Source organism: Protobothrops mucrosquamatus, unplaced genomic scaffold (assembly GCF_001527695.2).
Source record: "Protobothrops mucrosquamatus isolate PMUCROS unplaced genomic scaffold, P.Mucros_1.0 scaffold_11, whole genome shotgun sequence".
In the NCBI taxonomy this organism is placed as follows: domain Eukaryota; kingdom Metazoa; phylum Chordata; class Lepidosauria; order Squamata; family Viperidae; genus Protobothrops; species Protobothrops mucrosquamatus.
This window is the reverse complement of record NW_015386087.1, coordinates 709022-733006: the sequence shown is the minus strand read 5'-3', so window position 1 is coordinate 733006 and position 23985 is coordinate 709022. Positions and strand designations below refer to the sequence as shown.

Below are 23985 nucleotides of genomic sequence, written 5' to 3'. Positions count from 1 at the left end.
CAGCCGAGCAAAGCCTCCTCGACGGTAGTCGCCCCTCCAGGGCGATTTAAGACCCGCATAAGGGTCTACTGGCAGAGGGAAAACAGCCGACAAAGAGAGAGGTCTCTTCGTACGACTGAGGTGCCGCGATCCGGAAGCAGAAGTCAAAATATAGACATTTTAATATACATTTAGTTTTTGTGCAATCTATAGATGCTGAAGTTTTATGTTATAAATAGTTTTAGTATAGGTGCAATTATATTCCACTTGAATTTGAAATTTGTTTCTCTTTACCCTTTAATTAAACAAATACATAGAAAAGGGGGAAAGGCAAAAGAACATATTCTGACATTGATTGATTTGATTTGATTGAATGTAGTATATCAAACAAAATTGTTAATGTTTTCAATTTTTTCTAATTGCAACAAATTATGTTCAGTATTGTGTTCTGTTGATAATATATGTTCATAATATATTTTATATATTTTCCTCTTAAAAACAAAGATTTTTCAAAAGCAACTACTTTGATAGATTCAGTCTTACAAAGTTAGAAATCATTTTTTGTATGATTGCATATACTAGATGTAGTGTTACTTGTTTAGTTTTTTTGCATTTATATAGAGCACAGCTGTGTGTCTATAAATATTTGAATGCTCTGAAAGTAATTTAATCAAAATGTTTTAAGAACCTTGTTTTGTGTTCCTCACTGTGTGTCTAATGTATTTCTCCATTTGGAACTTGGTCTTATCTTGGATGAGAATTCATTGTTGAAAGTGTTGGAATAAAAGTGGAGGTCCTTTTACAATGGATCCCTCTGTTTCGTTAATAGATAATATTGTTGATAGATTTGTTTCTCTTGGAAACAGTGTATCCTCAAGGACTTAGTTTGCTTTTCAATTGAATCTCACATCATCTGTGGCCTTGAAAAAAATCTTTATAATGCCAAATATAGAATCCTTGATTTGGATTTTGAGATGGGTTTAAAATCTTGAGCCAATGCAATGGAGATCTTATTTACATTTTTTTTTTTAACATTCTACCCGTTTTCTTTTAATCTAGTGAGGTTTGATGTCTTATCCTCTAGATCAGACGTGGGGAATGAAAGTCACTTTATGACTTGTGGACTTCAGCTCCCATGCTGGCTCAGGAATTCTGGGAGTTGAAGTCCGCAAGTCATAAAAGAGCCATCATTCCCACTCCTGCTCTAGATGCTGGAGGGAAGGTATAATAGTGCCTCCCTCTTGGAAGGCCTATGTCCATGCATGGATAAAGCTATTGAAAAAAATTGCTCATGTACAGCTGCACTGTGCTTTTTATAATAGTTAGTGCTCCAGGCTTATCAGTCTCCCACTACCTTACTGAGTGTTTAGATTGGCTTGAGGAGCAGGTAGTATACTTTCTCTTGGAAGACTAGCCTGTTAATAGCTTCATAAAATAACTAAGTTCTATACTATTATAAATGTAGTTTTTATATTTCACTTTAGAACTTGTTTATTTTTTTTATATCACTTTATTTCATTTTTTAAAATATGTGAATTTTGTGCTTTATACATGTTATATTGAATTATTTTATTTTTAATGACACAAAACTGAATTTGACAAACTATAAACATATTCGTATGAGTTAATTTAAATAGCAATATATTATATCTGGGTAACTAATGCTGCATTCTTGTTTCGTAAATGTTATCTTCTCCCTTGTTAGATGTACCTATCCATGGGATGATTCCTATGAACAATGCTACCAAAGGCTGCAATGAGTCTGTGGATGATATCACAGGACCTTGTAGTTGTCAAGATTGTTCCATTGTCTGTGGCCCAAAACCAGAGCCGCCACCACCTCCCACCCCTTGGCTTTTGCTTGGTTTGGATGCCATGTGTGTTATTATGTGGATCTCGTATACCGCATTTCTTCTTATTTTCTTTGCAGTGGTTTGCGGTGTCTGGTGTTACAGGTAAATAGCCATTTAAAGTCCTTTACACTGAAAATATTCCAAAACTGTTTATATACTATTAAATGCTTACTCACTGTTCAGCATCACTTTTAGAAACACTTCTATTATTAATCATTCTTAATAACCGTGGGATTTTTTTTCCTTTCGAATTGCTTGCTGAAAAAGGAGGATGGTCAGGTTGAATGGCCTAATGATTTTTCATTTAAGTAGTTGTTAATATTTCATATTCTCTAAGAATTTTTTTCCAATGTAAAAGTAAATATGGATGATGTTATAATAACTACTCATACACAGAGTCACTCTATGAGTGAAATGAGTATCCTCTAGATCTGATAAATAACTAAAATAAAAATAAAATGTTATATATTTGATCACTTACTCTATTAACATAATCAGATTTGGCAAAATCATACAGGATGAGGGAAAGAATTCTTAAACTGTAAGCAATGGGTTACATTGAGATCTCTTTTTTGTTAGTGTTGATTTACACAGAATGTTGGCCTTACTCAGTGTGGATAAATGCAGTGTGCTTCCAGCTGTATTACAAGTGATTCTGAACACAGAGCCATCAGAAAATGGGCTGAGTAAACATAATTTAGAATCATTCTTAATAACCGTGGGATTTTTTTTCCTTTCGAATTGCTTGCTGAAAAAGGAGGATGGTCAGGTTGAATGGCCTTATTACATACAGTGTGCAACATTCTTTCAGTTTAGTTACAAACTGATGTTTTGAAAAGCTGTCTAGATGGTGATAGATCTCATGGTTTTTAATACCGAGTCATCTAAAAGTGAGGCACTTAAAAAAAACAAGAAACGAAGGCAGATGAAGGCTCTCTCAGTTATCTTCCAGCTGGATTGTCTCTTCCCCACTCTTCGTTTCAGACTACTTTTCCTTGAGTGCCCCAAGTTTCAATAATAATAAATCTGTGGACTGTGTAGAACATTCCAAAAACTTTATTATTCCAAAAACTTTATTTCCTGTAATTACTTCATGGTTGATTTGGAGGTATGTTTCAGATTTTTAGGTGTCTTGCTGAAATATATAATTACTTTTCAGGTACACATTGTAATTTAAATTTGATAAGCGATGCCTGTACTTTTTTATACAATTATACTTGATTAAATACACTAATAGTTTATCTACAGTGTTACATAAATTAATGTAAAAATGCTTACTTGTGCTACATTGTCTGTGTTTATATAATTTACAGGAAGAGATATTTTGTTTCTGAATATACATCCATTGATGGCAATATTGCCTATTCTGTTAACTCACATCAAAATACTGGTAAGTTCTAGAATATAAAGGAACCAATGTTTGTGCTTTCTTCTAGAAATAACATCCACAAATGGTAATTTGTTAATATTGCATGCTTTATTATGGGACATAATGCACTGAACTGTTTTGGATTGCATTATAATTTATTTGCTATCACTGACAAATAATTAAAGGGTAAAATTGCTTTCTTCTGTCCAACTCCATTTTGCCAGTGTAAAAGCCTATACTCCCTAATTATTTATACGGTCTCTAATCTGAAAACATTCAAATTTGCATAAAAATATGTTGGACACAGAAATCTTAATTATTCATTGTGATTGTGTCAAATCAAATACCTCTGTTGTGATCTTTTACAGTAAAAAAGAAAAATAATTTGATACCAACAATTCATAGTTTCAAAAATAACGGGACAATAAAACATGTCTTAATTAAAAATTTTGGGCAGTTGTATGATATTTAATATTTATGATTGTGTCATTGCAGGAGAAGCTACTTGGTGTGAAAGATTTGGTGATAAATTTGAGAATACTTTAAGAGTTATATTTTCATCATGGGGAGCTTTTTGTGTTCGGAACCCACGACCTGTTATTCTGTTGTCCTTGGTTATCATTGCCATGTGTTCCTCAGGCTTGGCATTTCTCAAAGTAACTACAAATCCTGTAGATTTGTGGTCAGCCCCAAATAGCCAAGCTCGGAGAGAGAAGGAATACTTTGATACTAATTTTGGACCTTTCTTCCGTACTGAACAACTCATTATTCAGGCGGTGAATACTACTCCAGAGATCTATTCTCCATATCCTTCAGGAGCAGACATTCCTTTTGGACCTCCACTTACAAAACATATCTTGCATCAGGTAATATAGAAACTGATATATTTATATCCTGTTAGCATAGGTACAAGTTAAATGCATATTCTTCTGTTTGATCAGCAGAATATCTAGTGAGCCTTTAGGTTGAACCCAGCCATTTTCCTATTGAATGAGTTAAACAAAAACTGATATATTTTTTTACTGTGCTGTGATAGAATAAGAGCTGATAGGCTTTTGGGCGAGATTGCTTGTGGAAAATAAAAGGCATACAAACTAAGATGGATCATAGATTTAAATAGCTTTCAAATCAAAGGATAGGATCAGTGGTGGGGAAATTATAAGATTAAGTGACTATGAAATTTAAAGCATGCTTTTTTGCTAGAAAGCTGACTAAATTTTATATTCAGTTAACAGAACACACAGATACACACACTTTTCCAGAACTATGATATTGTGATGTTGTATTTTTTTGTCAGTTTAAATTGATTCTGATTCTTTAAGAAAAAATACTGTTTTCAGAATTTGAATGCTGAAAAGTTACTTTGGTTCATTGTGCTTGATACCTTGCTTTTAATTAAAATGTTGATTATAATTAACTTCATCTATCATATCTTAAAGGAAGATACGGAGAGAAAATATTCTGTCCCATTGATATGCTAAGCAATACATTTTTATTCTCTCATATTTTTCAGGTACTAGATTTGCAAAGTGGTATTGAAAACATAATTGCATCTTATCAAAATGAAACTGTTATGTTGAAGGACATTTGCCTGGCACCTCTTGCCCCCTACAATAACAACTGTACTATTCTGAGTGTCCTCAACTACTTCCAGAACAGTCATTCTGTCCTAGATTATAACATTAGTGATGTATTCTTTACCTATGCTGACTTCCACACTCACTTCTTATCCTGTGTCAGGTAGGCCCAGTCAAAAATACCATCCCTGTCTCTTGATTACATACTTTTTGTAACTTTAAAAATTGTGTTAGGCTGATTTTCTTTTCTTTATATTGGTAAACTTGGTTAACTGCCCCGAAGTCTCATCAATGACTTACTTAAACCAGTAATACTTTTGTTTGTTTGATAAATATTTTTCTTTGCTTTTTTCTTCTTTCAATTTATTGTCTATATTGTATGCTACCCAGACTTGCAACACATGAATTTGGTAGCCTTATAAATCTTTAAATAAATAAATATCCACCCAAAGCTAAACAAATAGTTATGAGTTAGCACAATTAATGAATTCAGTCTTCAAATATAATTGATAAGGATGAATTTGCCCAAGAGTTAAGGCTTACTTTAAGATTAATTATAATTCCCTTTCTTGGGACTTTGCTTAATATCATTTAAACCAGATCAGAATGTGATTTATTGAAGCATATGTACTAATCAAACCAAAATACTTCTCAATGTATTATTGTAGTTCTTCGATAATACAAATTATCTAAATATGAATTTATAAAATGAACTACTACGCCCTAAAATTTTTCAGACTAAGGCATATTTTGAAAGTTTTTATTTGAAAAAATATTGTTTAATAATTTCTAAATTAAAACTGAAATAAATAACTTTTTTGGATTGAGCATATATTTATTTCTAAAATTTGTGTACATTTCTTGAAAGGTCTTTTGAAAAGCCAGGTCTTTATGAGTCAATGCAATTTACTGCAATATTGTCTTAAGAAATACCAGCTTACAGTTCTGATAAGAAACATTGTGTCCAAATTTGATAGGGCTCCAGCATCTGTGGATGACGCAACCCTTCTTCATAAACCCTGCTTGGGGACATTTGGTGGTCCTGTCTTCCCATGGCTGGTGATGGGGGGATATGATAGTAAGTATGATGTATTTGTTGGTTTTATTGCTGAAATAAGCAGGAGGCCTATAAATCCACTTTCTTTTTAGACAGTCCAAATTATACCGTCCCTATATTGCAGATATGTAAATTGCTGCTGATATTCATTTGCTAGCATGTTGTGTTATAATGTGTGGGACATTATAACTAACAAATTACTGCTTCTTGGCTACTGAGAATTAAATGTGCTAGTAGCAATTCAAGCAGATGCAAAATGCTATTTGTCCCATCTATTTTTACAAGTAAGGTAGCTTAATTTCATGTGTGAAATTGATAACCCTGAACTGGTACCCTTATTTTGTATTTTGTGTGTGTGTGTGTGTGTGTGTGTCTGTGTCTGTGTTTGAAATAGTTCCTCATATACTTCATTCTTTTATTAAATACTTAGATGAAAATTATAATAATGCCACAGCACTCGTGATCACATTTCCTGTCAAGAATTACTACAATGACACAGAAAAGATGATGAAAGTTTTAGCTTGGGAAAAGGAGTAAGTTTTTTTTCTAAATTAGGTTTATCTGAAATAATGTTTGTAAACTTTTGAAATTAAAGTTCAGTAATTCTAACCTACTAAGTTATGCTTTGCAATATTTTAAGTGCTCCAAAATAAAGCAGCAACTTCATGTTTTTATAATGTGAATACTTATTTATTTGAATATTTATTCAGAAATAAAACAGTGTTTTTTGATATTAATAACTTTTTCAGTTCTTTCAGTATAGGAATTATACAAAGCCTTGTTTTAAACTTACAAGCAATATATTTCACTTTTAAAGCCTTAATTGGGTAGATCAAGGATAGTTTTAATTTGAAATATCTGAAAAAACATGTTACATTAAACGTAAGAAATGTAGGAACTTACACCAAAATTAGCATATATTGGCAATGCAGGGTACAATTTAACAATAAAATATTGAAACAATTTTGTGCACATTTTTGTCAAAGATTTGTGTTTAATAGAGATTGGTTAGTCTAGCTTTCTTAAAAATTATTGACACTCTTGTCTGTTTTTCAGGTTTATCAATTTTGTGAAAAACTATGACAACCCAAGTTTAACAATTTCCTTCTCTGCTGAACGTAGTATTGAAGATGAAATAAATCGAGAAAGCAACAGTGATGTTCACATTGTTGTAATTAGCTATGCAGTCATGTTTGTGTACATTTCTATCGCTCTTGGGCATATTAAGAGTGCTGCTAGATTCTTGGTATGCATCTTTTTAACTGTTGAAATTATTCTGTAGCAAAATACAGAGTTCAATGTCTTGCACGTTTAGTTAAAATGCACCTTAATGTTTAGTTTTATTTTATCCTATCATTTTGAACATTTATCTCTGTAACAACTAAGTAGTAAGGCAGGTGGATAACATACAGTATCAGAGAAGTTTACACCCATATGTGCTGTAAAAAATCCATACGGTCTTCTGGAAATTAGCTGATATATTTATCTATTATTTTTTTAGCAGTTTTTCTCTTGAAAATTTAGGGAGATACACATGGGGAGCTCCCTAATTGCTTTATATAATATATGTTATTTAAAAGTACTGAAGATAGCATGTTTCAGAACAATAATTTTCCTAAATAAGTAAAAGAGATATGCATGTATATTATGAATTTCCTGGGTTAGGAATTGATATTTTTGATGTTGCCTATTCACTTTATATTTCTTTAAATAGAATATACATGCTTGTTTTGGTACAAGTAGTAAAGTGCAGCTGGTTTGACAATCAAACTATTAACATGTAATTATATTTCAAAAAGAAAATTTTAAAAAGGCTTCCAATGTATGTTGTCTTTATTTATTTAGGTGGATTCAAAGATCTCATTGGGCATTGCGGGTATCCTGATAGTGCTAAGTTCAGTTGCATGTTCTTTGGGTATCTTCAGCTATTTTGGAGTCCCTCTAACACTAATAGTTATTGAAGTCATTCCCTTTTTGGTGCTGGCTGTTGGTGTGGACAACATTTTCATTATTGTTCAGACATTTCAGGTATTTTTGTTAATATAATGTATATAATAAGATAACATTTGCATAAGCACAATTTATTGGAATAAATTAATGGTTTGTTTAGCCCAGGGATAGTCAACCTTGGCTCTTTTATGACTCGTGGACTTCAACTCCCAGAATTCCTGAGTCATAAAAGAGCCAAGATTGACTACCCCTGGTTTAGCCTATGATTTTTTCTCTGGCTTGGATAGGAAATACAAGCAAAAATGATAATCTGTCTAGCTCACCCTATTGCCAGTAGCTCTCCCAAGGTTTGGATGGAAGCTTTTTACAACTTATCTAGAAATACTGAAAACTGACCTTTAGACCTTTTTTGAGCCTGCTGATGAACCGTGCCTCAAAGCCTCCGGCCAAGGAGGCAGAACCCTATGGTGGTTCCATTGTAATAAATATAGTTTGGCTTTTTGCAATAATGTGTTAAGAATGATAATACACTAACCTCCTTTTAAATACTATTTGGGTGGCACTGAGTATCTTTCTGGGAAGCAAGGAGAATACTTTGTTTGTGGGCTTTCTGGAAAACTCCATTTGACCTCTTTGGAAAACAATCTGCTCTTCAACATGGTGCAAGAGTGTGCCTACTGACACTTCCCTCATGCCTACAAGCTCTCTTGCATGGAATAGTCGCAAGTGGTATCTATTATGGGAAGAAATATTTAGTGGCCATGATTCATAGCAAGCATGGCAAGTATTTGAAAGGGATGTTTCAAATTTACATATGGTATATATATGTGTATATATATGCAGTTGCTTAATTCTTATAGTTCCAGAAAAAGCATTTTCTCTGTGTATACACAGAGATACAACAAAAAGAAGCCTTTTAGTGAAAAAAACCCCATACATTCCAGGAAAGAAGGGTTTTAATCCTTCCAGAAGGATATCCATGTTGATAAACCTTAGAAAGCATCCCTTTCAAGGGTTCTGTAAAGCCATTAATAACAAGGCTAAAAATGAGGGATTAATTTGGTCTTATTTACTAAAACATTGTGTTGCATTTCATCTAGACAGGAAATAGGATAATTGCTACAGCAGTGAAAACGATGATTGCCTGTTCTCAGAAAGGAAACCAATATTTTCTCTGGGTTAGGTTGGAGAAACTGTGTGGCCAATGATACACTGTTGTTCATTTTGGATTTTTACACAATTTTAAAGAAGAATATTTAGAATTTATGAGAGTTTTTACAGTGTGCGTGCATGCATATGAGTGTTGAATGTAGTTCTAAATGACCATATAGATATAAAATATATTACTGAACTTTTTAAAAAAATGGATAGCCTGGAGCCTTTGCAGGTTGGCAAAAAAGCATATTTCTACTTTTTCTTAACTAAAATTTGTATTATATATCTGACACACAATTTGATTTAATGAGTTAATTATAATTTCAGAGAGATGAACGGCTTCAAGATGAAACCTTAGATAAGCAGATTGGTCGAATTCTTGGAGAGGTGGCTCCTAGCATGTTTCTTTCCTCACTTTCAGAGACAGTGGCTTTTTTCCTAGGTAAGATTTTTTTTAAAAAATTGTACTTAGCATTTTGGAATTAATTATTTTCTCTTACTCCATGACTAGTATTTTAAAAAAGCAGAATAGGTAAAGTCATTATTTTCAAATTCTTGAAAATTAACAGCAGCCCCACAGTGAAGTGAACAGTGGTGTTTTAAAAGGAACAGGTAAAATACATTTGAGTAGAATGCTAAAACTGGTGAAATATAAACTGCCAAATTCTTGATACAATATGGAAACATTATTTTACTTTTGTTATTTATGAACAGCTGTGCTGAATACTACCCATATTTTTACTTTCCACCAAATGTGTTTCTGATACAGCTGGGAAAGGGGATGTATTATGGAATGAAATCATAGAATAGATTTCATTTCTTCAAGTTATTTCTGAATTTAAAATATCTGTTCCGTTAAATGCTGAGATTTTAGAAAGAACCCTTAAGCACATCGTCTGTAAACTGAAACATTTTTTGTCATCCTTGTATGGGAGTCTTGGCATAATATCTTCATGGGAAACCAGGATTTGGCGAAAAATCGCAATGGTAATGCCTACTCTTTTATTGAAGTAGTGCCTGTTATCTTCGTATATTGCTTAGGCACCTGGAAAAAAAACCCACACTATTTTTTCACCAGCAACTTCTCATGAATTGTAGAAATGCACTGATTAGTATTTTCTTTCCTTTTTAATGACAGTATTTTAATTAACTTTTTCAAAAATTGGATTGGTATTTTATGGAAGTGGTACATAAATGTTTGGATATATTGTTTTGTATAGAGTTAGTATGACATGCATCTGTTTATTTTTCTCCTTTAGGGAGCTTGTCTACTATGCCTGCAGTTCGTACATTCTCCCTCTTTGCTGCAGTGGCTGTCTTTATTGATTTCCTTCTGCAGATTACCTGCTTTGTAAGTCTCTTGGGCTTGGATATTAAGCGCCAAGAGGTAAGATCATTATAAACTCTTTTCATATTTGTTTTGGATAAGCATTATTTTAGCTGCACATTCATTTTGGTATTTTATTATTCCAGAATAATCAATGTGATGTCCTGTGCTGTATCAAAGGTCATGAAGAGATCAGTAGTTTCCATCACTCTAAAAGCATGCTGTTTCAGTTTTTCAAAAACATTTATTCTCCGTTTCTTCTTAAAGATTGGATGAGACCAATTATTGTACGTACATTCTCATTGTTGCAGCTAAAGTTCCTTTTGATTTAAAATATCTAAACTAAATAATAATCTAAATGCAATCATGAGATTTTTTTGATGGTATAAATGTATTTAATTTTATGCAGATTTTGTTCTTCTTTCACTGGTTTTCAGAATAGTAAAAATCAGTTCAGTAGTCTGAACAGATTAATGTTAATTTTACTTACATTTACACTGTAAGAGAAACATGTTAAATATTTCTTCTACCCTATTGCTAGTGTACCATGACACTGTTTTAACCTTTAAATTGAAGAGCTACAGTATATTTTATAGCAGCACTGATTTACTCTATAGATTTCAAATATGTAAATCAAAATCTTGAACAGGTTTTAGATAAATGCTGTTTGTGAGACAAAGAAGACTTTACTGTATTTCAGATATCCATATTTGTGGGTGTGTTATCATTCAGCATAGCAGTTGTCAACAAAGTTGAGATTGGCCTGGATCAAAAATTATCAATGCCTGATGTAAGTTTTTCAACTTCTTGTACTGCTACTCTTTTTTTTCCTTAGGAAATACTAAATTTTCCTGAGAATTTTCTGAAAATGACAGCTCCCTATTTGTGCATAAAAGAAATAGATACTAGATTTATATATATGTGTGTATCTATAGAGAGAGGATTGTAGAAATATTTTCTTACTTTATTTTCCTTTCTTTTGTATTCTCTCTCTCTTTTCTCTCTCTCTTAAAATAAGGATTCCTATTTGATAGCCTACTTCAACAATCTTGGCAAATACCTGCATGCAGGTCCTCCAGTATATTTTGTGTTGAAAGAAGGGCATGATTATACAACACCAGATGGGCAAAATATGGTCTGTGGAGGAATGGGATGTGACAACAATTCTCTGATACAACAAGCGTTTCATGCAGCAGAGATTAGCAGCTAGTAGGTATTCATTTTCCTTTTTCCTTAAAGATTTTCTCTTGCAAATAATGTTCTGTTAGAACAGGAACAAACTTTTATTTAGACTCATGATTAACCAGCTTCTTGTGTAAGTCCAATATAGAAACATTAACCAGGTCACACTCTTGATTTATTATTTGTATTTCCTTTTTAATTAAGATATTATGTCCAACGTAGCATCATTTTCCATATCATTCCTGTTCATTTTTAAATCCATTTTCAAATTAGTGTCAGTCTTGACCAATGAAACCTGCTCCTCTTTCACAGCAGCTTTTAAACAGTCTATCTATAGAGGCAGACAGTCTTAAAATTAACGTTTGAGTCCATTGTTCCAAAGTAGTATGTTCAGTATTAAAATATTATGCTTCATTCTGTACTAGTAGGTCAAATTTTGTTCTCCCTTCATCAATCCTTGAACTTTTATTTAAAACTTCTTTCACTAAGGATTGAAGGAAACCCATCTGGTGTTTTCAATCCAAAGGCTTCTAATACAGGTAGACCTCAACTTACAACAGTTCGTTTAGTGACCATTCAAAGTTACAATGGCACTGGAAAAAATGACAAATGACCATTTTTCACACTTATGATTACTGCAGCATCCCGATAGTCACGTGATTTACATTCAGTTGCTTGACATCTGGTTCACATTCTTTTATAATATTTTATTAATTTTCCAATTTTACATTTAAGTATTTAAAAAGCAACGTGGTGGCTGGGTTAATCAATAATTCGATAACAAAATCTTTAGTACAAATCTCAAGTTACAACATCAAATATTTCCTTTTTCCATTAACATTTACTGTTTTGTATTTAAGCTAATACATTTCTTATATCAACTCAGTAAAAACATCATTATTACATTTATCAATAAATTTTAGCTTATACGTATCTTATTTTTTACATTCAATCTTCATAAACAATCCATTTCCTGTTATTAATTTTTTCCCAATTTTTAGTTTCCCATCAATATTCCAATTTAACCTTTAATATTTATAATTTTCAGGCTTTAGGTAGCCAAGATTTCCCTTATCTCAATTCATAACAGAATCTAATATCCAAAATACACATTTTATCTATTTGAATATAATCTTGTTCTATTTCCTAAAAGTTAGCTATTTCCCACCATATTAAATTATCTACTTAATAATACAATATCCCCTTTAATAAATCAAAACCATTATATATATTACCTGGTTAATAAATCAAACATATTCATAATAATATTTTTTCTTTTAGGTCTAATTTTTAAATATTAAACAGATAAAATCCTTATTTTCAACTAATTTCCAAATATTTTAAATCTAATGATCAGAATTCCCCTTATCTCAACTTTTCCCTTTAACCCTCTAATTAATAATATGAAATCCCCTCTAATAAATCAAAACACCAATTTTCTTCAGCCTTATTCTGGCTTTCTTCCTTTACCAACTATGTTAGGTCTTATTTTATCCCAAGCTGAAAGAATGGTTTCATGTATTGCTTTCAACATGGAAAGGATCTTTTCCTGGTCTTCATCCATCTCTTTCACATGTTTATAAACAATCTTTATAGTAGAAATCGTTTGTCAAGCAAGATTTTATAGTTCAAGGTATTTCATCATCTCATATAGTAACCAATATTTCTCAACTAAAGAGATAGGAAGGCAATTCCCCACATACTGTATAACTCTGAAAGTCAGTAAAGGTTCAAGTAGGCCAGTTATGCCGCCCAGCTGTTCTCTTACAGCTGAGTTTCTCACAGGTGGTGCCAAGATCAGAAGAGTCTTATCTAAGGTCTGGGCTTCGAGCCAAGTCTCTTTTAGGAAATAACGTTGTAATACCAAACTTGCCACAAGATGTCACCAATGCCGTTTAAGGTTTTTTAAGTCCAAAATTTTTATAATCCTTTTTCCAATTTTATTTCTTTTTTGTAGATAAAAGCAAAAGTCTCCAATAAAAATAGGAAAAATTTTGGTCCCCACGTATCAGGAACATATAAATCCAATTAGATTAAAGTTGTTCTTTTAGTGCTTTAATTCCCCTGGGTAGTCAGTCGCCGCTATTCTTAGAGGGTAGGATAGAAATTCCCTTCCCTCTCTCCTCACTGGGGGAAAGATACTTCAGGCAGCTTTTACAGGAAAAGAAAGTACTTAGGGTAAAGAGAAAATTGGATCTCACTCAGTTTCATCTGCGTTGCTTTCGAAGTGCTTGGTGGTAAGTTTGACTTCAGCTGTCTGCAGCCTAGTGATGGGCCATATTACTATGGCCGGTCTTTCCTCCGCTGGTTTGGAGGGCTGCCCCAGATCGAGCGGAAGGGCTGCCGCCCTCTCGCAATCAAGCGGGGGTCCCCTCCTTGCTCGTCGCCCCTACAGGGCGACTTTCGACCCTTTCGAAACGTGGAAGATGGAGCTCGCCTTCCAGTGGCCGCACCGACCGCAGTGGCAAACTGGAAGCTGACATCTGGTTCACATTTATGATGGTTGCAGTGTACTGGGGTCATGTGATCATATTTTGCGATCTTCTGACAAGCAAAGTCAATGGGGAAGCCAAGTTCACTTAACAATCTTGTTACTAATTTAACAATTGCAGTGATTCATTTAACAAATTTAGGAAGAAAAATCATAAAATGGGGCAAAATTCACTTAACAAATTTCTCACTTAACAATATAAATTCTGGGCTCAATTGTGGTTGTAATTCGAGGACTATCTGTAGTTTAAAAGCAAGTTAACAAGCACTTTCCAAAACTGATTACAAAAGAAATTATGTAAACCCAGTGTCCTTTTGAAGGTGTTGACTGTGGTTTGAGCATCTCTCACTTCCCAGAGCTTTAAACCCACTGGAGACTGTTGTCTTGTAGTCTCCTTGCAGGAAGCAAAAATCTGGAGTACTTGTCGATGATTTCAAGTCTTCTCTTGTTCAGAGAGGAATAACAAATACCTGGTCTATTCACCAACTCTTCATTCCACCATCATCAACTCTGCTTTTAGCAGAGCCATCTTCAGTTTGCTTCCCTAGAAGTCCAAAATGCAAAACATTTCTGTATTGGATTGGAAGAACAATTTCTAATGCAGGTCTCCCTCCTCTCCAAAATACAGGTATTCCTCAATATATAACCACAATTGAGCCCAAAATTTCTGTGCTAAGTGAAATATTTGTTAAGTGAATTTTGCCCCATTTTATGACCTTTCTTTCCACAGTTGTTAAATGAATCACTGCAACTGTAAGCAACATGGTTGTTAAGCAAATCTGGCTTATTGACTTTGCTTGTCAGAAGTTCGCAAAAGGGGATCACATGACCCTGGGACACTGCAGCTGTCATAAATATGAGTCAGTTGCCAAGCCCCTGAATTTTGATCACATGACCATGAGGATGCTGCAATGGTGGTAAGTCACTTTTGAAAAACATTCATCAGTCACTTTTTCCAGTGCCAGTGTAAATTTGAACAACCTGTTATAAGTCAAGGGCTACCTATATATTTTTAAAACTTATGGTATATGCAGTTTGTATAGAATGTACCTGAAAATGACAAACGACGGTACCGTTTTCATATTTTAGTACAAGAATTGGCTATGCACCTTCTTCCTGGATTGATGACTACTTTGACTGGATCAAGCCCCAGTCTTCCTGTTGCAGAACGTATAACACCACTGGAGCATTCTGCAATGCTTCAGGTACCACTGAATTTCAATGCTTAATGAAGTATTAAATCTGAAGCAAATCAGTTTTACATGAATGAAGACAAATGTTAATTTAATGAATATTTTCCAATAACATTTATACAGTTGTCAATCCATCATGTGTGCGCTGTCGGCCACTGACTAAAGAAGGAAAACAGAGACCTGAGGGTGAAGATTTCATGAAATTTCTCCCTATGTTCCTCTCGGATAATCCTAATCCAAAATGTGGCAAAGGGTATGTTTGGAAGGACATTGAGTCATAAAATACCTGGCTTTCTTTGTCTGTATAATAATGCTCACAGCACAAGAAATGCAAAATAAAGCTGAACTTTTAATTTTAAATTTGGATAGGCAAATATTGCTTAATAAATATAATTTCATCTTAGCATTGTTATTGCCATAATTGAAACACAGCAATTGAAGGATATAAGTTCCATGTAGAAGGAACCGAAGCAATTGAAAGGGAAGATAAATACACATTTGTCTGAATTATTATAGGATTTCCTGCCTGAATGGGGTTGGATTAGAAGATCTCCAAGGTCCTTTCCACTCTGTTAGTCTACTATTCTGTTAAAATAAATCAAGAACTTTCAAAATGGCATGAAGTAATGCATAATGAAATTATTATGTTATTTATGTTCAAATTTGTACTTTAAACTTAAAATAAAAACGATTGGGGGCTTTAATAGCCAGAGAAGCTAGTGGGAAAAGGAGCTCAACATTTGTGGGAGTTCCAAAAAAAAGGAAACAGTAAAAATACAGTTGCGTACAATTGTGGAAAATAGCAGAAGTCAATGCATCCATACTAAATGTTTAGTGAAGAAATGGACATATATTGTGAGTTGAAAACCCAGAAAGAATACATATAGATAGGCTAGATTTGAACCCTTACATCAGAAAATCTAAAACTCAGAGTAAGCTGAAACTCTTTGTTAATTTCAAATAACAATAAAAGAGCTCCTCAGATACATTCAAAATAAAAAGAATCAGCAAAGTAGCTGACTATGAAGAAGGGAAAATACAAATAAAGTGAAAAGGTGAAGCTAGCCAATTTTATTTTTCTCTGAAAAGAGAATGTTCACTTAATTGTAAAGTGGAATGCACAGGAACAGTACTACAGTTTAAGCTTCATAACAACATAGTCAGGGATTATGCACTGTTCTTGTATGGGGTGAAACCTCTAGAACCAGATTAATTTTTACCTTATTGGTACCAAATGAAATAGTTAATGGTTTGGTCAAAACAATATAAATTGCCTGAAACAATTTAGAGATCAGAACAGATGAAATGCTACAGTTCATACTTTTGGATAAATGGTCCTATTTTCAGAAAAAATATGATCTAAGAAACTATAGACCAGGGCTTTTCAACCTTTTCACCCATTGTACCACTTTTAGGATATGGCAATATCCGAATACCACCAGTCGCCTAGCAAGGTGTCAAAAACATGATGACCAAAAAAAAAAAGGAAAAAAGTGATAAAGTACAGGTAGTCTTCGACTTACAACAGTTCGCTTAGTGACTGTTTGAAGTTACAACGGCACTGAAAAAAGTGCCCCCCAAGGCACAGCCGAGCAAAACACCTGCCTGCCCGCCCAGCGGCGCTCTCATTCCCTTCCCCCGCTACTACTATTCTAGGATGGTCGCGTATCACCTGCCAGGTGCCAATGTACCACAGGTGGTGCCCGTACCACTGGTTGAAAAGCCCTGCTATAGACTATTTAGTCTGATTCAATGTGAAAAAATGTAGAATACATAATCAAATGATAAATCACGATGCATTAAATCTATTATGATTTTCATCAACCCATTTGATATGCAGTCCCATGTTCATTGTTAGATTTATTCCCTGAATACATCCATGCTGCAAATCAGCATTCTATTGCTTTGTATTGTGTACTTTTAGTAAGTATTGAACTGTAGCATCTCCTAATAAGATAATAAACTGAAATGCCTAGTTAGTTGGTTGATTTGAAAGACCTCAGCAGCTTTTTGGATGTATGCCAACTGTACTACTCTCTTTTTTCAGAGGACATGCTGCATACAGTTCTGCAGTCACCTTTACACACAACTCTTCTGAAATTGGAGCCACTTACTTCATGACTTACCATACGGTGCTAAAAACCTCAGCAGACTTTATTGATGCATTGAAAAAAGCACGGATTGTAGCAAACAATATTACTGAAGCCATGGTCCACAAAGAAAAAAATGCTGAAGTTTTTCCTTACAGGTACAGTAATTCCTTTATGGGCAGAAAATTCTCCCACATCGTAGAATTAGATTATGCAATATATGCCACTAGAACACAATCCTTGAATGGTGCCCCTCTTCTTCAGAAGTTGCCATTAAATTGTAAAGGGGGAATTTTTTAAATACATGGGAAGAAACTATAATAGATTGTAAAAATTAGCTGTTAGCTAATGTATTTCATTTAATCAAAATTACATTTCGTTCTTGCCTTTTCTACTTCTTTGTTCTGGACCACTTTTTTTTCTGTCTGTGGGTGATCCTCCTAAGTCACTCAAAGTCAAAGCCTAGTGCAAATTTTTATTATTATGAAGTAATGGTGATAGTGTTCCAATTTTTTTTCTGTGCAACATATGTATTTTTTAAAACAGGAAAATATTAATAAGCCTGTGCAGAGACAGAACAGTTTACAAATAATTAAAGCAATAATATTAATTTAGAATTATATTCAAAGTGTTCCACTTTGTTCTGATTAATTCCTAAATGCTTGATTGACTGATGTTTTATGGCTTCAGTTTATAAATCTAAAATCACAAATGAAAACAATCTTAAAGACTACCTAGTTTTTGTCAATCAGTCTTTAATCTGTAAATGAAGTATGTAATTTTTAGTATTTGTCTTTCTTCCTAAAATAATATTTTTTTTGGTCACCATTACTGGTGGAGAAACATCATTTTTGGTGCTTTTAGTGGAAAAAACAAAAATGATCAAAGGAACAAAATAAACAAAATTGTTGTTTTTACTGCCATCATCAGCAGACATTAAGTAATTTTAATCTAGAGAAAGCTATAATGCTGCAAAAAGTGGAAGGGAAGAGGACAGCAAGCAGCAAGGTGGATAAACTAAGTTACAGCAACAATGGGTATGAGTTGGAAGAGCTGAAGAACCATGTTAGGAACAGATCATCATGGAGAAAATCTATGTGCTTGTTAGGAGTCAACAATGACTTGATAGCATGTAATCATCATAATCAATTTCTAAAAATGCCCAGTTAAGGGCACATAAATACACTATGTTTTAGAACGCATCAGGACCTAATCTTATGAATTTATTCAGTGTTGCTGTAAATAGATACTCAAGATGTGTACAAATTCTTCCAGGTCAAATGACACACATTAAGAATTCTGCCAGAGGCTGCATTCCAGAAATGAGTTGGGCTGTACAAAACACTTGGTGGGAACAGTATGTTCAAAGCCATGAAAATTCAACAATACAGGAAGAAAGCAGAAAGATAAAGGGTTGTTGAACAACACGGTGATTTCTTCTCTCTCAAAGAGATCAGAGTGATCTCTCCTTACAAGCCCTCCATTTTGGTTGAAACTGGCTAGAACTACTGATTGTCCTTTTTGCATATGCATGCATCTTCAAATCAGTTTTTGACTCCTGGCAAGGTTCTTCAGAAGTGGTTTGCCATTGCTCCCTTTCTAGGGCTTTGTGCCTAAGACAGGATTAGAATTCAGTCTCCTGGTTTCTAGCTTGGTGCCTTAACTAGCTTTCATAATGATAGTCTAAAATGGGTATGTATTTAGCTACAAATACCTGTACAATGGTACTTTGTGCCCTTTTGTTCTTTTTTAAAAAATAAAGTTACATTTCAAATACATGTTTGCATTACAGAAGCCTATGTTTAGGTTTGAAAAATTGGAATACAACATTGTGATTAAGGCTGGACAAATGTATTAGATTCATTATTGCTTTCAATTTTTGAAAAAAGTAGAAAGTGACTTTTTTTAGAAGCTAGGTGGTAGAAAACTATAGTTTGTAAATTTGTTAACTTTACTTATCTTTCTCTTTGTAGCTTGTTCTATGTTTTTTATGAACAATATTTAACAATTGTGAATGACACCATCTTTAATCTTGGCATTTCCCTTGGATCAATATTCATAGTAACTATGGTGCTGCTTGGTTTTGAAATATGGGCTGCCATTGTTGTTTCCATCACTATTGCTATGATACTGGTCAACATGTTTGGAGTGATGTGGCTCTGGGGTATCACCTTAAATGCAGTTTCCTTAGTAAACCTTGTCATGGTAAGTTTACCTGCACTTTAATTTTAGTCTGTTTACAAAGCTTTGGTGCAAAACAAATGCTACTTAGATTCTGTACAATTTATAGCCTTAAAGATGGATTTAAAGGCTCAAAAGAATACATGCTGTACTTGACACGCTTACTTCATTCCTTGTAAAATGAAGTGTTGGCCTTTTTGTTTCCATTACGGTACCAAAACCTTGGCTTTTTGGAATACAATGACAAGATTTGTCCTAGACCTGGTTTCCATACTTCAGTGATTTAGCCAGATAACGTTGTGCATAGCTGCATCTATTACCAATGCCCCAACAAAAAATGTATCAAATAAATAAAATTAATAATTGATTCTGTAAATTGTTTTGAATTTTAAACCTAGAAAATGTTTGCTGCTTTTGCATCTCTACCAATTTGGTATTGAAAATTTGAAAAGAAAAAAAAATGACAGAATTGCCCACATTTTACTCTACAACACATGCCGATCAATCATCCCCCTTATTCACAGAAAATGTTCTTTCCCAATAACTCTTTTTAAGGATTTTTAACTTTTGGGAATCAAGATTTGATATCTCTTTACCAATAATGCATCTTTATTTGTGACTGCCTAATAGTTGACTTAATATGTGCTATGCTTAGAATAATTGATTTAAACTAATATTTAGAGGTAACACAACATTCAATTATACAGTTATTAAAAAATCTAGATATCTCAGTTAAAATGCCAGTTTTTTGAAATGTAAAAAGTCAGATCTCCCTTGGCACTCAAAATGGTGAAAAAGGAAGAAAAAGGCAGAAGAAAGAAAAAATCACATGAAGATAAATTACTTCACTTACATCTCAAACACCTGGCATTTTAATAGCAGTGTCTACTTTTTTATATCCACTGTTAACTATTGTGATATTTTAAAACCCATCTTCATATCTTGATTATTTCTAAACTATGGATTTTTCTACAAAGAATGCCTATCTGCTGATAACTTCTAGAAGCTGCTAAAGAGGCATTTGGTATATAATTTGACTTGCTGCATTTATTGTTGCATTCAATTTGTTATAGCAGATTTATTTTCTGCTTATTCCCTTTTTATGTTATTTTGCATATAACAATTTTTAACTATAAGTATTTAATTGCCATTTATTTGAATCCCTTATGCTTTATCAAACAGTAGAATATCCTAATATCTACATTATCTCCTTTGCAGAGTTGTGGCATCTCTGTTGAGTTTTGTAGCCATGTGACAAGAGCATTCACAATTAGTACAAAAGCAACAAGATTAGAGCGTGCTGAGGAAGCACTATCCCAAATGGGGAGCTGTGTAAGTAGTATTTTGTATCCTGTTTGTCAGGGGCAATAGAAACCACAGGAATCGGGCCCAATTGTCTTAACAACTCATGGCCCGTATACAACCAATGTGTCAGCATATAGATGCAATCTACACCGTGCATCTGTGTAGTGCAAAGTTCATCTCTTCCTGTAGTTTGAAATTATAACTAAAAGTTTTGGGTAGATAACCATTTTAACCCGAAGGACTACAGATCAAGTACTGTCCATATGCACCAGACTTCATGTGCATATACCATTCCATTGCTTGTCTCCTCCTTTCCTATTGAACCTTGGCAAAATTGCAATGGAGAGGAAAGATGAGGTACCCTGCTTAAAAAACATTCATCCCAGTTGGAGATCATTCTTTTTTTTTTCTTGTGTAAGAACAGTCATCTAGAGCAGGGCTTTTCAACCTTTTCACCCATTGTACCACTTTTAGGATATGGCAACATCCAAGTACCACCAGTCGCCTAGCAAGGTGTCAAAAACTTGATGACCCCCCCCCCAAAAAGGAAAAAAGTGATAAAGTACAGGTAGTCCTCAACTTACAACAGTTTGCTTAGTGACTGTTCGAAGTTACAATGGTACTGAAAAAAGTGCCCCCCAAGCCACAGCCAAGCAAGACACCTGCCTGCCCACCCGGCGGCGCTCTTCCTCCTGTCCGAGGTTTCCATTGTTGTGAGCATTTCTGTTGAGGATTGGCAGCAGGGGTGGGGTGGGGGGTGTTTGGTTTTTATTCCCCGTCTGCTGGGTGGTTGCAGCAGGTTTTGGTCACTTCACATGACCCTGGGACACTGTGACCATCATAAATATGAATCAGTTGCCAAGCATCTGAATGTAAATCACAAGACCCTGGAGATGCTACAACATTCCAGCTGATTGGTGCTTCTTCAGGGCTCAGCAGAAACACCAGGATCAGCGCTGAGTTCCAGCTGGAGCCTGGTGCTGATCCTGGCGCTTCCACTGAGGCGATAGCCTGAAGAAGCGCCGATCAGCTGGAAAGTGGCACTGATCCTGGCGCTTCCGCTGAGCCCTGACAGCCCTGCAGCTCCAGCCATCTCTCGCTCAGACTTGTGCGGTGTTGCCATCGGTTCAGCTCATTCCCTTCCCCCGCTACTTTTATAGGATGGTCGCGTACCACCTGCCAGGTGCCAATGTACTACAGGTGGTACCCGTACCACTGGTTGAAAAGCCCTGATCTAGAGTAGTAACACTGGGAAAATGAAGAAAACAATGAGCTATTACGTAACTTAGTGCAGATTGTACATTTTTATTGCAAAACCCAATGAACTGGTACTTACTAACCTGACTTGTTGATGAGAGTAGAAGCTTGTTTGCTAGCCATGCAGGAGGCAGGATGCTGATACATTGTTGCTATTGATGCCAATAATAAAAATAACATAAAAATAAAACAATTCTGACCTGTTGGGAATAGGTATGTTGTCTATAACAGGACAATGCTAGATTTGTTACTTTTTTTTTTTAATTTCAATAGGTTTTCAGTGGTATTACACTTACAAAATTTGGAGGAATAGTGGTGCTTGCTTTTTCCAAATCTCAGATTTTCCAGGTCTTCTACTTCAGGATGTATTTAGCCATGGTGCTACTTGGAGCAACCCATGGTCTAATATTTCTTCCTGTCCTACTTAGCTACATAGGTAAGTCAAAATTGAATTTGATTCAGATATAGTAACCTAGATGCCGCAGAGGCCACATTTAACATTGTGATGTATTTATTTAACATAATAAATAAACTGGTTCAGCAAAGCAGACCACCTGGGCATGCACAAACCCACTATTTTTAATGATACTGAAAGAAAGATTTGGTTTCTCATGGTAAGGCATAATAGGTATTGTTTTTGTTTTTTGGGGGGGAGGGTTAGCTTATTGTCATGCCACAATGGCATACCAAAAAATCCCTAGCATAGCGTTTTTTGAAATATGTCTGAATTAACAAATGTATTAATTTTTAACTTAGTTTAAAGTAAGCCGTGTTCATATAATTATTTCTGAAGTTGGAGGACTAGTTAGTTAATATTTTGAGAAAGTAAAGTTTAAGCAGGATCAAAATGTGCAAATTTCTTGCTATAGAAGGAAAAACTAGCCTGTTGTGGCAGGATTTATGCATCATGCTAGATTAATGTTTTTGGCTTGTATTTGTGCCTGTATGTAAACCATGTCTTAACATGTGCACAGTACCTTATTCTATAAACTATGGCATTGTGCTATTTTGCTTTGTGGACTGCTGCGGTGGCGGGGGAGAGGGGATGATTCCGCGCAAGCAGGTGAGCACACTCACACATGCAGCTCCATTTGCACGAGTGGCGGGTGTATGCACCTGCCGCTTGCTCAAATGGAGCTTCGCACATGAGTACACATGGCTGTAGCTCACACAAGTGGATCTGTGCACATAAGCACACTTGCCTACTGCTTGTGTGGCCTGATTCTGAACGGGCCGCAGCCCAGTACCAGCCACGGGGATTGGGACCCCTGTATAAATGAACCCAGCCCATATTCTGCTAAACTGTGGTTTGTGGTATCAACTTCAAATTTGACCAGTAGGAATAGAAACGATTTTAACTGTAATCATTATGTTAAAATGACTTAAAATTTTTACTTGATTTGTATGTAAGATGCTCCAACATATTATAGTCATGTTTGTTGTTCCATCTTTTTGCATCACAAGTGCTCTTCTGTGAAACATGTTTCATAATCTAGCATTACTGAACTAATAAATATAGAAAGAAAATCAACATTTTTATTTTTCTTCTATAGGACCCTCAATAAATAAAGCTAAAGCTCGTGCAGCACAAGAAAGGAACAAAGGTACAGAAAGAGAAAAACTACTGTTCTTCTAGCCATTTTAAACAAAGTGGTCAGTGGACTCTGAATTCTGGCTGAAGACTTATAAATTGTAGCAATTTTCTATGATTACCTCACCTGTAAAATGGTACTGGGATTAATTTTCTGCATAACTGGAAGAAAAACAGTAATTCTGAACAGTTTGGATTCAGGAAGAATTATATCAACATCAGTATTTATCAGTATTACTTAAACTAGAAACATTAATGAGAAATAATAATTTATTCTAGTTTTTGTTCCTGAAAAGGAAAGTGATTTGCAATAAAAATAGATTCCTGGTAACACTTAAAAAGTGATAGGTATGAGATTAGATTGCTGAACCACTGACAATTTTTTAATGCAAGACAATGCAATTTTTGGCTTTATTTTTAGAAGAAAA

General features: G+C 34.4%; 1 protein-coding gene across 2 annotated transcripts in view; it reads left to right on the top strand.

The window, feature by feature from the left end:
* NPC1 (NPC intracellular cholesterol transporter 1) overlaps positions 1-23985 on the top strand; it is a 47968-nt gene that overhangs the window by 19181 nt on the left and 4802 nt on the right. The window contains exons 6-25 of one of the 2 annotated variants that reach the window (XM_015821410.1): positions 1685-1934; positions 3146-3222; positions 3697-4067; positions 4715-4941; positions 5756-5856; positions 6266-6368; positions 6892-7081; positions 7681-7863; positions 9268-9382; positions 10200-10327; positions 10414-10554; positions 10968-11057; positions 11286-11476; positions 15030-15145; positions 15257-15386; positions 17181-17381; positions 19197-19428; positions 20623-20736; positions 22240-22402; positions 23520-23570. In XM_015821410.1, coding sequence (XP_015676896.1) covers positions 1685-1934; positions 3146-3222; positions 3697-4067; positions 4715-4941; positions 5756-5856; positions 6266-6368; positions 6892-7081; positions 7681-7863; positions 9268-9382; positions 10200-10327; positions 10414-10554; positions 10968-11057; positions 11286-11476; positions 15030-15145; positions 15257-15386; positions 17181-17381; positions 19197-19428; positions 20623-20736; positions 22240-22402; positions 23520-23570 — 3174 coding nt within the window. Of the gene's footprint in view, positions 1-1684; positions 1935-3145; positions 3223-3696; positions 4068-4714; positions 4942-5755; positions 5857-6265; positions 6369-6891; positions 7082-7680; positions 7864-9267; positions 9383-10199; positions 10328-10413; positions 10555-10967; positions 11058-11285; positions 11477-15029; positions 15146-15256; positions 15387-17180; positions 17382-19196; positions 19429-20622; positions 20737-22239; positions 22403-23519; positions 23656-23985 lie in introns of those variants that run through there. The other variant, XM_029285203.1, reaches the window with a different exon arrangement.